The 14,896-nt window shown below is 42.2% G+C and overlaps 1 protein-coding gene across 1 annotated transcript in view; it reads left to right on the forward strand.

The window, feature by feature from the left end:
* Nucleotides 1–405: 405 nt before the first annotated feature.
* The window catches only part of LOC146619243 (LHFPL tetraspan subfamily member 6 protein), a 52,126-nt gene continuing 37,635 nt past the window's right edge, over nt 406–14,896 (forward strand). Inside the window, exons 1-2 of the mRNA XM_085370987.1 lie at nt 406–685; nt 1,559–2,070. Of these exons, the coding sequence (XP_085227113.1) occupies nt 1,686–2,070 (385 nt within the window). The 5' untranslated portion in view covers nt 406–685; nt 1,559–1,685. The remainder of the gene's footprint in view (nt 686–1,558; nt 2,071–14,896) is intronic.

Below are 14,896 nucleotides of genomic sequence, written 5' to 3' on the forward strand. Positions count from 1 at the left end.
ATACATGTACAATGCTCCTTAAACTCTCCCTTAAGGATGTCCAGTGCAAATACTGACATACAATGTCAGTCAATATTGAATTAATTTACCTGAATTTGAGGTTACCTAACCAAATGCAAAGCTAGATGTGGTAAACATTTTAACATGAAAGTCACTGACAGCTTTTCGTTATCTTGAGCATCCCGAAGGATTTAGTACGAGAACGTGCATCATTTTCGAAGGGTCAGTGAATGCACCAGGAGCCTGTAGGAGCGATAGTAGCGGCGAGTCCAGCCCCTGGGTGAGGATTTGTGTGATTGATGGTCGCCTCCTGAGAGTGTTTTATGGACCCGCCCCCATCCAGCCCTCCCTCGCTCGCTCGCTCGCTCGCTCTCTCTCTCTCTCCGAGGAGGAGGAATGTGGAAACGGGAGTTAAGTCAGACTGCACCGCACATTTGTGCGCCCGCACAGGAGTAAATAATTGATCATCCTTTCAGTTACATATATTGACGAGCACGAAGTGATTCATGAGCCAATTCTGCAGTCACTTTTTGGATTTACATTCCAGGACCGAACGCATTTCTTCTGCATTTTTCCCTCGTCTGAAGAAAAGTTTGCTTTAAGATCCAACACAGCTGGAGTCTGCAGATGGAAACAAGCTCTCAGTGCACACCGAGCGCACCTAATTTCGGAGGTCTCCCAACATGTAAGCTTTCCTCTGCTTTCCCCCTGTGTTTGCCCTGTTTTCATTCTTTTCATTCCGATAGTGTAGGCACTGCGATAATGTGTTCCTTAAGGTCACCCCTAGCAAAAAATCACTATGTTCTAGAAGTGGCGGCTCATGAAGACACTTGAACTATGTTTCCTGTACTAAGCATCCAAATTCTACTGATTTTGTGAGTATGGGTCATAGTCAGTTACGATATAATACTGTTTGTAGCTTAAGTTTAAAGTTTATTATAGGGATTAGCTCTATTTTAAATATCAAACTAAATTTGAGTTATTCTGAGTTATCCCAGTTGTTCCAATTATAGGATGTACTAATTAGCATTCATATTTACTTTCTTATTATATATATATATCTTCAATGAATTCCTATATGTAATAAACAAAGAAGCCCAAGAGTAATAAGTGAGATGGAGAATAAGCCAGCCTTTAGTTCATCAAACTTGGATTAATTATTGACTAAATGAATATGATCTGTGACTGTTTTTCCTCTTAGATCTTAAATCTATTTAAATCACAATTCAGAAATGTGTCATTTTAGTCTACTTTAGTCTATTCTACTAAGTTCCCAGTTTAGCTGAGGACTTTTAAAAACACTTCTTACTAATTAACAATCATGCAAAAGACCTGATTAGAGAATAACTGCCTGATGATGTCATAATTGAAGGTCTTTATTCCCCTGATTTTTCTCCTGTCTGTGATTCTTTTCCTCTGCTTGTGTTAGTGATCCATTTATAAAGATCGGGGAACACATTTCTTGTTTTCAGGGTCACATGTCAAAGTCAGCAACTTGTTCACACAGATGATTTGTCTGGTCAGTGCTCAGTTTGGATGTTTCTCTTCCTCTTGACAGGAACCCGGAGTCACTGAGGAGGTGAAGGCTGCTAGTGTTAAATGCTCACTGCAAGACTTCCCACAACATAGCAACTGCTCATATAACTGCTGTTAGTTCAGTGTGAACCATTTGCAGACTGTTTACCATGGCGTCTAGTCTGACATGTACGGGTGTTATCTGGGCCCTGCTGTCCCTGCTGTGCGCTGCTGCTTCCTGTGTTGGCTTCTTCATGCCCTATTGGCTGCTGGGAATACAGATGGACAAGCCAGTGTCCTTTGGCACTTTCCGTCGCTGCTCCTACCCAGTGAGGGATGAAGAGAGCCAGACCACGGTGATGCTGGAGCAGTGTGGGAGGTACGCCTCCTTCCACGGCATCCCGAGTCTTGAATGGAGGATCTGTACTGTGGTGACAGGCGTGGGATGTGGCCTCCTCCTGCTGGTGGCGCTCACAGCTCTCATGGGCTGCTGCATCTCTGACCTCATCTCACGTACAATCGGTCGCGTGGCTGGCGGTATTCAGTTTGTTGGTGGTGAGTATTTATATGCGTGTGTGTGTTCGTCTGTGTGCATTTGTGCATGCTCGTACCTGCAGCCAACTCTGAGCCCAACTCTACAATGTGCTCACTGGGCTGTGACTGCTGGCATGCAACGCAGAAGCTCTGACTGCAGTTATGAAAAGTGAACAGATCACTCATTTGTTACGGTTTGCTTTCTGTTGAAAGATGGTTTAAAGAGCCTCTGTAAACTCCTGAGATGTAGATGTTTATAGAGATTATGAAGGATGTAATGCCTTTAATTAACTTCTCGTCAGATTTGGCTCAAACCCATTTGCAGGCGCATCAGCGAGGAAACAAGGCAGTATAGAAATCTCAATACTTTTCTTGGCCAGCAAACCTGCATTCAGTCCAGTTAAGCTGTTACTTCCTCCGATACTCGTTGCATAGGAAACGAAAAACCATCCCCGATATCTTGGTCTTAATACTTACTTACATTTAATATAGTAAAAGTTACCCACTATCTACTCATTGCGGTTTGGAATTGAACTGATTTTTTGTAAAAATGTGTCAAAAAGTGGCAAAAACTGAAATATTAACATCATCACATGAATTCTGAGTGCCTTTTGGCCATGTACAGCTTTGGTCCAATTAGAGGAGGTGTGTGAATATGCTGAATCAATTATATAATGAAAATGTGGATTTTAATATACTTTCCTTTATTTTACTATGATCAGTTGTTTTTCCCGTGCTTGTTTCTGTGAAGTCAACATTTGGTATCAATTTTATGTCTTCTTTTTGTAGTTTGACTTTTGAAATTATACCCACACTTTCTCTTCTGTGCCCCTAAAGTTTAAATGAAACCTCCGGCACTGTTTTTTGTAAAGACAGAGTCCCGTCCTCACTGCAACGTTGGCCCTGAAAACGTCCTGTTGTTGGCTGTTTGTTTGATTCCGCTAAGTGGACACTGTTTCGCACAGCACCAGTTTTGTTTGTTTGTGCTGTTGGTTTTGCACATGTGTACTCCCGGGACGTGAGGTCTGAGGGAGGTCTTCCACTGAAACTGCGAGTTTCTCTGCCCTAGTTTAAGAAGCTGCGGCGTTCCAGTCCTCTCATTAGCTCAAAAACGTTTGCTCACATACTGTGGCTCACCACTCTGCTGTTTACAATCCCCACCACTTCACTTTGGCTTCAAAAAGTGATGTGACATAGAAGCAGGTTGCGGGCAGATTTGACAGAGCTGCCAGGTTTTTTCCTGAGGGATAAATCTACAGAGGGCCACCACAACATGCCATGTCCAAGTTCTAAAAAGCTTAGCTACTTAAGAACATCGGTATTAATGATGTATAATATGGAAGCTGATTAAGGTGAAGGCTTGCTGCTTTATTCAGAAATGTGTACCTTTATACAAGGAAAGCTCCTTTTAAGTTCACAGCAGCCCCATACGTGGAGCCTTACAGCAAGCTGCTATTTCTGGTTATAGGATTAAAAATTCCCCGTCTGTCTTTCTTGCGATTTCTCTCTTTCATAGACTCACAAATCCAGACATGCATGAATTTAGACAGTGGGAGAGTGAAGCAAGGCAGCACGCAATACAACGAAGATCAGATCTTTTTTAACTCGAATACTGGTGAGCCAAAGGGCAGAGATGTCTCAGAAGGGCTAATTGGAAGTGACACAACTGGGGAAACTCAGTGGGCTGCACCATGTATTGTCTTTTATCGCTAACAAAGTGTTGAAATATCCAGGCAGGGAGGGGAAGTTGAGAGGGAGAGAGAGAGGACGGAAAATACCTGATGACTGAAACACCGAGCATTCACTTCTCATTAACTGAGAACCTGGCTGAGAAATAAAGATCTGCAGCAGAACAGCTGCAGAAGGTGCCGAAAAGTGTGATCAAATATCAGTGATTAGCCAGAGCAAGGACAGTTTGTGAAGCAGCGAAAGTGAAGTGAGCCTAATGGTCCGCTCTCTGATACCGGTGCCATTCTGATTAATGAAGAGCATCTTGCCAGAGAGGCCAGGACCTCTGAGAAGGCACGAGTAGCCCATCCACTTTACATCTTCCTGTAATTCATCTCATTCTGATGAAACGGATTAGAGTTGAAAGAAATCAGTTCTTTATCTCATTAGTTGGAGAGAAAGACTTTTGACAATGGCTGTTATTGTTTCTAGTGTTGTTGTTTACCTCTTATAACAGCGTTTTATTCCCAGCTCACTACAGGCAAGGTTGTTCCAGAGCTTGTTAATTGCTAATGGCTGAGGCCCAGATTTCCTCTAGGAAACAGAGCTGGAGTCAAAGTATGAGAGCAGGAGACTGCTCTGGTTCATAAATCCTGTACTTGCACCAAACCACTGCGTTCACTGTAGCGTCTTGTCTTATACAGCGTTGGGGACTTAAACCGACTGTGGCCCAGACGACAGATTCAAACATTAAGATTCTTGACTCGGATTTTGTTGTTGGGGATTTTGTTCCCCCCCCGCAGAGCCTTGCCTTGTCTTTTTTGCATGCTTCAAGTGGAGCTAGACACAGCAGGAAGAAAGCTATTTTAAAGCTATGATTTAAACATCTTCTGTACCTTTTAAATGTTTTCTGTTTCCCCCATACTAAAATAAACTAACAATAAGTTGTGTTTTTATGTTTTTAATTTAATTTTGTTTGGATATTTTGTATTGTATCAATTCTTAATGACTAACAATCACAAGTCCTATGACTGGATAACTGCTCTGCCCAAGCATCAGTAAATATTGGATATAATTGATAATAGCCTGGAGCTTGTGGCTGCAACATTGACTTATTTTTTTTTTTTAACAAAGTCACTCTGTATTTATATGTTGCCTTGCTTACTCTATGTGCCATTCAAAGGCAATGCAGACTGTGCGCTGAAAAACTTCAAATATGTTTAAAATCTACTGATGTCTGAAAGCACACAATCCCTGCCTCGGGCTGCCTCTCAGCCCAGATTGAAGTTGGAGGTTTCAGTCTCCGCCATGTGCTCTGAATTGGGTCCGATATCAGGATTTTGTCCAGATCTCAAAACCTTGTCTGAGACAGACTAAGTCAAGCAGTGTGTGTGACTGGCCTTAAGGGATTAATAACCTTGTGACATACCCAGATGCCAAACTGCACCATAGCTTAAAAGCCTAAAAACCATTTTACAAAATAGGCAGGAAAACAATGCTGAGATGCCAAAGTAGAGGAAAGCAACCTATTTTTAATCACACCTGATGAAAATACTTGGCGTTATACATTTGTTCAGAAATAACAAAGGCTTGATTAGTATTGTTGTTGCTTGTAAAAGAAGAAAATACAAAATGATCTTTCCTATCATTTCTTTGTTGCTCAGTAAAGGGGATTTTGAAGAAGTGTAATTATTTTAAAGGTATTAGTTCCGACATATTGTTAAGACCAAAGCATAGCAGTTTGTTGCAGTTCAAGTTAATAACTGGAACTGCATTTATATGACAGAAAACTATGCCATATCTTCATTTTAAGGCACTCAATCAAATAAAAAAGTTGTTGATAAAAAAACAAAAAGTGCTAAAGTGACAGTGGTAAAGCATTGTTCCAAAACATAACCTGCGATCTCTCGATATATTGCCTCGACCTGCAGAAAATGTCAGCTGGATTGAAGTCATTATAACTGCTGATAAAAATGTCAGCAGATATAGCAACTCAAGGCCAGTGGGTATAAGCTATATTTTATTGAGAGTGTGGGGAGCTGCTCTGTCCTAAAATTGAAGGTGAAACAACAAGACAAACAATATAATGCATGACAGGTTCTGCTTGTCCTTTTCCAGGGACTTTCTCAGGGCAGTGTGTTTGGTGGAAATAGGGGACTTCATTTGTACTGCTACAGTTTCAGAGGGGGTGCAGACCTTTGAGGTGTACAGTCTCCTGGGATATAAAACAAGAAATAGCTCAGCGCAGCGTTTTCACTACTATAAGGGAAAGTTGTGGTCAGCAGGGAATCTATAAAGTCTCATTTTTTTATCTGTCATTGTTCCATGAAGAACTCTTCACAGTTTGAGGGAGAAAATCCAATGCTATCACTGTGGGATGGGCTAAAAGCATTTATTATTGATTAGAGACATTTAATGTCTATTACATGGGGTAGCTGTAGCTCAGGTGGCAGAGCAGGTCAGCCACTAATCAGAAGGTCGGTGGTTCGATCCCAGGCTGCCTCCTGGCTGCATGCCAAATATCCTTGGGCAAGATACTAACCCCGTGTTTGCCTACTGGTGGTGGTCAGAGGGCCCGGTGGCGCCAGTGTCCGGCAGCCTCGCCTCTGTCAGTGCGCCCCAGGGCAGCTGTGGCTACAATGTAGCTTGCCATCACCAGTGTGTGAATGTGTGTGTGAATGGGTGAATGACTGAATGTAGTGTGAAGCGCTTTGGGGTCCTTAGGGACTAGAAAAGCGCTATACAAATGCAGGCCATTTACCATTTAAATGTTAGCCCGGGCTTCTGACAGCTCTTTGATGAAATTAGATCAGAAAAATGTGGCTTTTCAAATGCATCACTGTTCCCTCGCTGCCCTGTGAGGTCTTCCAGACTGAGATGATAAACTTGCAATTTTATGTGACATGTTTTATCCTTTGAGTGTTTGCAAAGCTTTATTTTTATTCTTTATGGGGTTTTTTTTATTTCTTCAAAGCAGAACTGAAGAAAAGACTAAAGCTTCAAATAGACTGAAAGTACAAACAGAATATAGCAAAAGTTGGTGAAACCTTATTAGTCCGGTTTGTTTTAGCAGAAGGACGTGCTTATGAGGGAAACCATGCGACACGTTGACTCTTGCCTCTGCAGTTTGCACAGACGTGTTGACCGTCCTGGTTGAATACTTCCCACACCAGCCTCCACTGAAGCTGCAGTTGATCTGTGATATCAAATAATTGGCCATGTTGCTTTTCAGGATAGCTTCTCCATTTCGTTTTCTGGTTGATTGGCTCTGTTTGAACCTCTGTGCCAGCGACTCTTTTTGGCCGCACTGCTGTGGAACGTCGGTCAGTGAAGAATATGAAGCAGCACATCAAATGCACTCAACTCGATCTGTCTCACTCACTTTCTTGAGTAGCTCTGTCATTTCCACAGAAGTGACCCACCTGTCACATATAACATGTTAATACGGTATCCCGCTCGTGTGTTGGCGAGGCTGGATGACATTTACTACCATCTCTGTCTGCACTGCCTGTGTAGCTCAAAGGGTATATGGAGGGCATGGACATGAGTGATAAATTTAAAGACATGTAAATAAATTACAGATGGGCAGCCTTCATGGCTTTCATAATTTTGCCAAGGGCTATTTGGCACAGCCTTGTGTTGTCCTGTTTTGGAGCCATACCAGCACAGCCAGGAGCTTTGTCCTTGTGGCTGCTTTGTGAGTTCTTGCCAGCTGGATCCCACCCAGTCCCAGAATGCGTGCTTCCACTCCCCTCTCGCCACCAGCACTCATTTTCGAGAGGTTCAACAAAATGAAATCGCATCCATATGAGGGAGGCTTAGCACGAGGGGCTCGCATTTCCCGGGAAATATTCTGTCTGGAACAGTGTCTCTTGACAGTCATGTGTAAATGGTGTCAGATCACAAGACATTTCCAGGGGAGGGGGTTGGGCAATATTTAAATATTTCCTGACATGCACTGTTATCCTTTTTACTTCCAAAGCCTATCTGTATTCCTCCCTCCTCATAGGCCTGCCAGTCTGATTTGATGATGATGGACTGCAGTGTCTCATCTGTCATGTAAGCACTGGAAAAAATTAATGAGAAAGCATATGTTTAAGAGGAGGGAGCCAGGACTTTTCACTGTGGACAAGAGTCTAGTGTAATGATGTTTAGAACTGTGTCTTGCTCTTCACTGCTTATGTTTCAGGCCTCTAATGGTTATAAAGTGGAAGTCTCTACCTCTGGGTTGGTTGATCACCTAAAGTAAAGACCACTCTTACACTGTAATACACTCATTTAGCCCGGCAGCTATTTTCACAGTGCACTGTTGCCTCAAAGCTCCACTAATACCAGCGTAAGAGTGTTTGGAGTCAAAGAGCAGTGAAATGTAGCATGTGAACTACAGGCAGTCTATTGTCTGGAGGGTTCAGGTCTGTCTTTTTCATTCACCCTCCACTCTCTGAACTTGTTTTCTGCCATTCAATTTGGGGGTACTTCAGTATTATTTCCAGTGCTCTCAGTCTTTAACTCTCTATATCACGCCTGTTTCACCTTTCCCCTATATCTACTTTGTGTCCACCCATCTGTGTCCATCCCCTCTTTTTCTCCATCCCTTTCTCACGAGTGCCTCCTCCTACTCCTCACAGCGGCACTGTACATTGCTGTTGGCTACAAGCATGAAAAAAATGGATTGGGCCAGTAACCAGTGACCCGAATAGTGGACCTGGTCCAAGCCAGAAAGACAGAAAGAGTGAACAAATGTTAGAAGAGAAAAGAGTGAGGCAAAAACAAAAAAAGATAGAAAAGAGCGGAAAGCTCAGCATCAACAGGGATTTGGTTTTGTCAAACAGGAAGTCTGGGGAACTAAAGCACAGACAGAAGGGTTATTTCAGTCTATTCCTCTGTTAAGTCATTGTTTTCTCTGCTGTAGTTGCAGGCGTGCTTCATATCAGATTGTTTTTTGTCGCGGGGAACATAACTGTGTCTGCATTCGTGTCTGACTTTGAAGCAGCTGTAATAACAGACAACTAGCAGCTTGAGAGTGGAAGGGAATTGGTGATTTGGGGAAATGAATTTCCTAGCAATTAAACTATAAGTTGATTAAATGATTAGCTGAGTTACAGAAAAAAATCAACAACAATTTTGGTAGTCAAGCAATTATCCATTGTTAATTTAGGAATTTAGCAAGTGAAACGTCAGAGATTATCCAGCCACTCACAGCTGTAGTTGTTCCTCACTGTTGCCTACACAAAACATTTCATTTGACCCTTGCCCACATCAACATCAATATTTCCTAACCTTTTTCTGGCATTTTATAGACTGAGTAATTTATTAATCAACACTTAACTTAATCAGAGTGCAGTGTTCATCATAGTAGTTTAGTGTGTTAACAGCCAGAGCTGATGGAAATGCCATTAGTTACAGTATGTGGTTTTCTGGTATTGAACAAATTAGAGCTTTATCTTAATAATGACACTTGATGATGTTACCATCCATTATTCATCCTGGGCCAAAGTGGTGGATTGACCTACCAACACTGCCTTCCTCGAGTTGTGAAACTTTGCGTCTTTATTTCCTGTTTACACAGACTGTGTAATATTTGTTACTTGTTGTCCTAGACCATCAAAAGTTTATTTTCTGGGACCTTCTCCTCTGTTTTCAGAGAAAGGGCAAAGTACACAGAAAAGTAATTGTTAACACATCTCAGATCCTTGCCACTGACAACTAAAACAGTGAATACTGTATGCATGAATGGGTGAATCAGTGCTAAAACAGATGCTTCACAGATGGTAGAGGCTCCACTCCTCTGTATCACTGATGACACATTGTGGAGGGCATGCATGATGTCAGCGTCCAGGTCTTTGCTCACAGTGAGCAATACTGAAGTGGGAGGCACAAAAGTAAACTCTTTTAAACAGAAACACAAATAGCAGACAATGCAAAGAGAAAAACATCAACACATACCTGGATCACCACATGCTATGTCTAATTGGAGATGAAGAGGACGAAAAGCCCACATTTGACCCGTTAGACGCTTCCGAGGGAGACCGAGGCCATGAGTTGGCTGAATAAATGAATAAGTATAGATTGTATGGATTGGCTCTCAGCCCTATGGGATAAAATAGTTTGCTCTGTATTCATACCCTGTTTTACAGTCTCAGAGGCACCATGCCTTTAACACTACAGTTAATTATACCCTGTTCTTCCAAGTGAGAGGAATGTGAGGTCAGTGCTTCTTTTGTGCTGCTGCGTAGGTCAAATAGCAGGCCGGTGAGAAAATAGAATATATGCTCAATGTATTGAGATGATTCTACAACTAAAAAGGCAGCTAGGAATGCTGAGAAGTGTATTTTTGCTTAAGAAATATGACTAAATTGTGTGTTTTCCATCAAACTGGATCTGCATTAAATTTCAAATTTGCGTATTCAAAGAGCCAATGCGAAGATTCATTTCAGAGTGAGTAATTCCCTCCTTTGACTTGTAGATGTCTCATTTAATTTGACTTAGGGAACCCAAGCGTTTCCCATTTTTTTTTATCACTGAAAGGCCAGAAATAGCATTAACATGCTGCATGGCAAGCCGGAGCCGTCAGTTTGTGGAAGAGTGTAAGCACTGTCTCTGGGTGAATTAGATCAGGGTCAGTGTACAGCTCTGGGACAGACCCTGTACTTCAGTGGGTCACTCAAACACATGTGAAGACAGGTGAAGATGACATATAAGGCAGCTGAAGATCAGATCAGAGAAGGACAGAGGTCACCTGTGCACCATGTCACCTAATGACATGGTGACTGTAGTTGCATGTGTGAATTGGACTCTTTTTTTTTTTTTTACATTTTTTAGCATGAAAGGTTGCTTTTTGTATGCTTTTATTTTCTGGTGGGTGTCTGTAGATAACTCTGCATGTGACTGAGTTTAGTAATGTCCTGTCTGCTGAGTCCTAGGCCTGCCTCTGCTGTCTGCCTTAAGGAATGGTGGGAATTTGGGGTAAATATATTCTGCCCACTAACCGTCCCCAGTACAATTTTAAGTTGAAGGGCTTTTATTAGTTACTTGTGCTGCACAAGAGAAAGTGTTAAAATTGCACTAATTTCACAGTTTTTTTATACTATCTGTGTTAAAATTCACATTTATCCAGGGATTTTTCCAATACACACTCTGCACAGAGTGTTTGTGTGTTTAGTGTTCGATATAAGTCAAATGTGCTGTGTAGGCTTTTCCTTTTCCTTTTCTTTCTTTCTTTTTTTTTTTTTTTTTTTTGGAAGCAGGAAAAAATCACCAAAGCACCTTGGTGTAGTAATAAGCAAAATGTCACTCCCATCATTATCATAAAATGACAACCATGTAATTGTGCCTCATGAAATTATGTCTCAGGGAAAAAGTGTGCATGCCTCAGTTTTTAAAAGGCTGACACAAGCTGAAGAATAATCTTCAATTTGTGGCCTGTGGCTGTACTTGTGTTGACTGCTGAGGTTTGAGTGTTTTGGTGGAAGTAGTTTTCCTTTACTTCCCAGACTCTCATTCCAGCTGGTCAGCAGCAGTTGGGTGGGATTTTCCCATTACTTGATCTGGTTTCCACAGCAGCAGGGGGTGCAGAACCAGAGGAAAGACAGAGATAGGAAGAGAAGAGGGGGGAAAGAGGAAAGAGAGGGTCAACATTTGTCTAAATCCCCGGAGTCTTGTAGTGGTTGGGGGTCTGCTAGATAAACAGGTTAAGTTACACCACCACCATCCAGCTTACAGTCCGTTCAGCGCTCAAAGTCTATTTTTACCCTCTTTGGGCAGATTGTTGTCAAGCCTCAACAGCTAAATGGCACCTTGTTGACTGGCCTTCAGGTGAACCTAGAAGAGAGAAAGAAACTGCAACAACAGCAAGGCATAAACAAAGCCCAGCATGAAAAAGCTTGAATTCGGGCAGTTATCCTAACCGCGAGCAGACAAAGGCTGTGAAAGCAGACTGAAATAAGAGACCCCAAGCTGGGACGCCCATTCAGTTTACCATACGACATAGTGGCTGGTTGTATTTTGAGCCACTCTGTTCAAAATAAGCCTCTGAAAGCATAACACAGTGTCTCTGGAATGCACAAAGTAAGCTTCCATCTCTGAGAGAGTTTGAAGAGGCTATAAAGGGGACAGAATACTCCTCTACCCATATTTGTATATGTTTATGAAGATCAGCAGGAGGTGACCATATATAGGATTGTTATGGAAAACAGCTCTGCAGAAGAGCCGTCTGGGGTTTGGCAGCTTTTACACAAAGTGTCACAAAGGAAAGGTTCTTATAAAAGATAAACTCATATTGGAAGCTAAATCAAGGACTTGTTGCAATGTGACAAGTTGGGTCAGGTGCAGTGTACAAACAGCCTTGAGGTTGGTGGGGAATACTGATATTAGTCATGATACCTTATCACTTTCCTCACCTGTTATAAGAGTTGAGAACATTAGCAAGACAGTGTGTCCTGCATGTGGGCTCCACCTCCTCTGCTGCTATGTTCATGCACTGTATTACCGTTACTCACATCATTTTTTTTTTTGTTTTCACGTTCTTCTTCTTTCACCCGTGTGCATTCTTTTTGTTTGTTCTTTTATGTTGAACAAAAAGCAAAATGTCACAAAATACTTGGATTAAAAAAACTGAAAGCTGAGAGTTCTGCTCCTTTTCAAAGGGAGTTTGGGAACAAAGGTACTCTTTGACTTTGCTGTCTGCTCTAATTCTGGATCTCACCCATTCTGACTCCCCTGTGTTTTGATCCCAGGCCCAACAGCCCATCTACACCAAGGTCCACGGCAATGGCGACCTGGCTCAAGTTACGTCACAACATGAGAGAGTTTTCATGGGTTTGATTTAGAACCACACTGGGACTGAGCCCACATAGTCCAGCTAATGCTTGAACAAGCACACGAGTTGATGTCTCTAGCGGGAGATGGTGTGGATCAGTCGAAATGATTAACTATGTGTTATTCTCAGGCTTTATAGACTAGCCACCATAATGAAAACACCAATCTTCAGTGAATAGCTACAAGATAATGGAAACACTGACCACCATCATTTTTCTGCTTTGTGTGTGACTGTCATTTTAAATAAAGCCTCACAAGATGAAGTAATCATTTCAAATCATTTCTAAGGACATAATTGTATCATCTTTTTTTCTGTAAGTGTCTGGGCTATTCTATCCAACTACTTCACATTATTTTGTAAATGTTATACATATAAATTCCCAAGCCAAGGGGCATAATCATTCAGTCTGCCCTAGGGCCGCCTTCCAGTTAAACGTGCCCAAAACACCTTAACCAAGAGGCATCCGAGAAGCATCCTAATCAGATTGCCGAACAACCATAACTGCCTCCTTTTGATGTGGAGGAGTTGCAGCTCTGAGCCCCTCCTAAATCACTAAGCTCTTCATGCTATCTCTAAGGGAGAGCCCAAAAACTCTGTGAAGGAAACTCACTTGTATCGGTGAACTTGTTTAGTTTGGTCACTGCACAGAGCTCATGGACAAAGATAGGGGTAGGAATGTAGATCGATGGGTAACGCAACAGCTTTGCTTCTACATTCAGATCTTTTCGTATTACAACAGAGGGGTACAGCATTCTGCAACACTGCAGATGCTGCACGAAGCTGTCAGTCAATTACCCGCTCCTTTTTTTTTCCCTGACTCGTAAGCAAGACTCAAAGATACTTGAACTCCTCCACTTGAGGCAACAACTCATTCCCTACCTGGAGTGGGCACTCCACCCTTTTGTCCTCACACATGCTAATTTTCATCTCAACTGTTTCACACTCAGCTAGAGTTCATCGATCGAGGATATTCAAGGGTGCGTGGGAGTTTGTGCAACCAGCCAGTTTACAGGAACATGATTTTTTGGATTTTAGGGAAGTTCGGTGCCAAATCACAATAATAGTTCCCTCCGTACTGGAATAGTACAGAGAAAACCTCAACAATCAGATGATCCCCTATGAGAAGATAGGAGAAGCCAGTATGGGAGAAGTATGCTCTCTCAGTTGTAATGGGCCATTTGGTCCCTGCACAAAAACAATGAGAGCTTGGTTCTCATAAATGAGATTATATATGTATGACTCATTTTCAGTGGGGTTTGGTTTGCACCAGGATTCGCCTTTGCCGCTGATTCTGTTTATAACTTGGTGCAGCCAAAGGAGGGAGAATGTCAGGCCCTCAGATGGTCTCATCATTTCAGGGCAACTCCAGGCTGTTGTGTAGTAGTGTATACGTAAACCTCATTACAGACTCCACACCCTGTAGTCAGTCTCTACCATTTAGTCACCATTACATGGGCAAATTGGAAGGAAACCAGAAAGCTTTTAACAAAGCGCTAAAAACAAGGGTGTCACCTGTTAAGGTGAAGCAGAATGGAGGATTTGTAATTATGGAGTGATTATATATTTGGAGCCAAGCCCTTGGGAGCTGAACCGTATTGCTCCACTGCCAGAGATATCACTCAAATCTACTTATCTCGTGCACCGCCAGCTAAGACTTGAATATTATAGAACATGTCACTATCGTGACTGTCCTGATAGTGCTACTTAATGCCAGTCCTTTGTTGGCATTCCCCTCAGGGCAGCTCCTCTTCCTGCCTCCTGTCTTTTAGCCAGACCACATAAATGCGAGAAAGCTAAAGATATGGCTTTCTTAGTCGAGCATCTTAAATTGAATTTGGCTCGTTTACAAAGCATGCATTGGATGTGATTATTCCAGGGTAAAAATACAAAGATTAAAGACAATTCTGACTGACTTTCTTTGAGAGCTGCTCAATCAAATATTAAAACGTTCCAAAGCTGTTCTGCTCAACATGTTTTAGTCTGACCATGATGTGCCTCCCCATCTGACACTGGAAGATAACCACAGAGTAAGTGGCTGGCCAGAGTGTGGGTGGGTTTTTTTTCCACAAACAGAGCACTCAGTCATACTCATGATGGAAGCTGAATGGCTCGTCATGTGCAAAAGAGAGATAATAGGAGCTGAGAAGTCAGAGGTGCTCCGGCCTGCTGATAACACTGTGCAGACTGTCAGTCAGAGAGTAGTTGGACAAAGCGTAGGTTGTACCGTTTTGATTGCCAGCTTGATATCTGATGTTTGCTTTCAAGCTATACTGACATCTTTCTTTCTCAGTCAGCTTGTTCATGAAAGATATGTTGCCTTAAATTGTTTTTTTCTGCCTCTATAACTGCATAACCTCTCCA

The sequence above is a fragment of the Diplotaxodon limnothrissa genome, linkage group LG14 (genome assembly GCF_057381915.1).
Source record: "Diplotaxodon limnothrissa isolate DT_005_m linkage group LG14, D_limnothrissa_male_GT1.1, whole genome shotgun sequence".
Classification (NCBI taxonomy): domain Eukaryota; kingdom Metazoa; phylum Chordata; class Actinopteri; order Cichliformes; family Cichlidae; genus Diplotaxodon; species Diplotaxodon limnothrissa.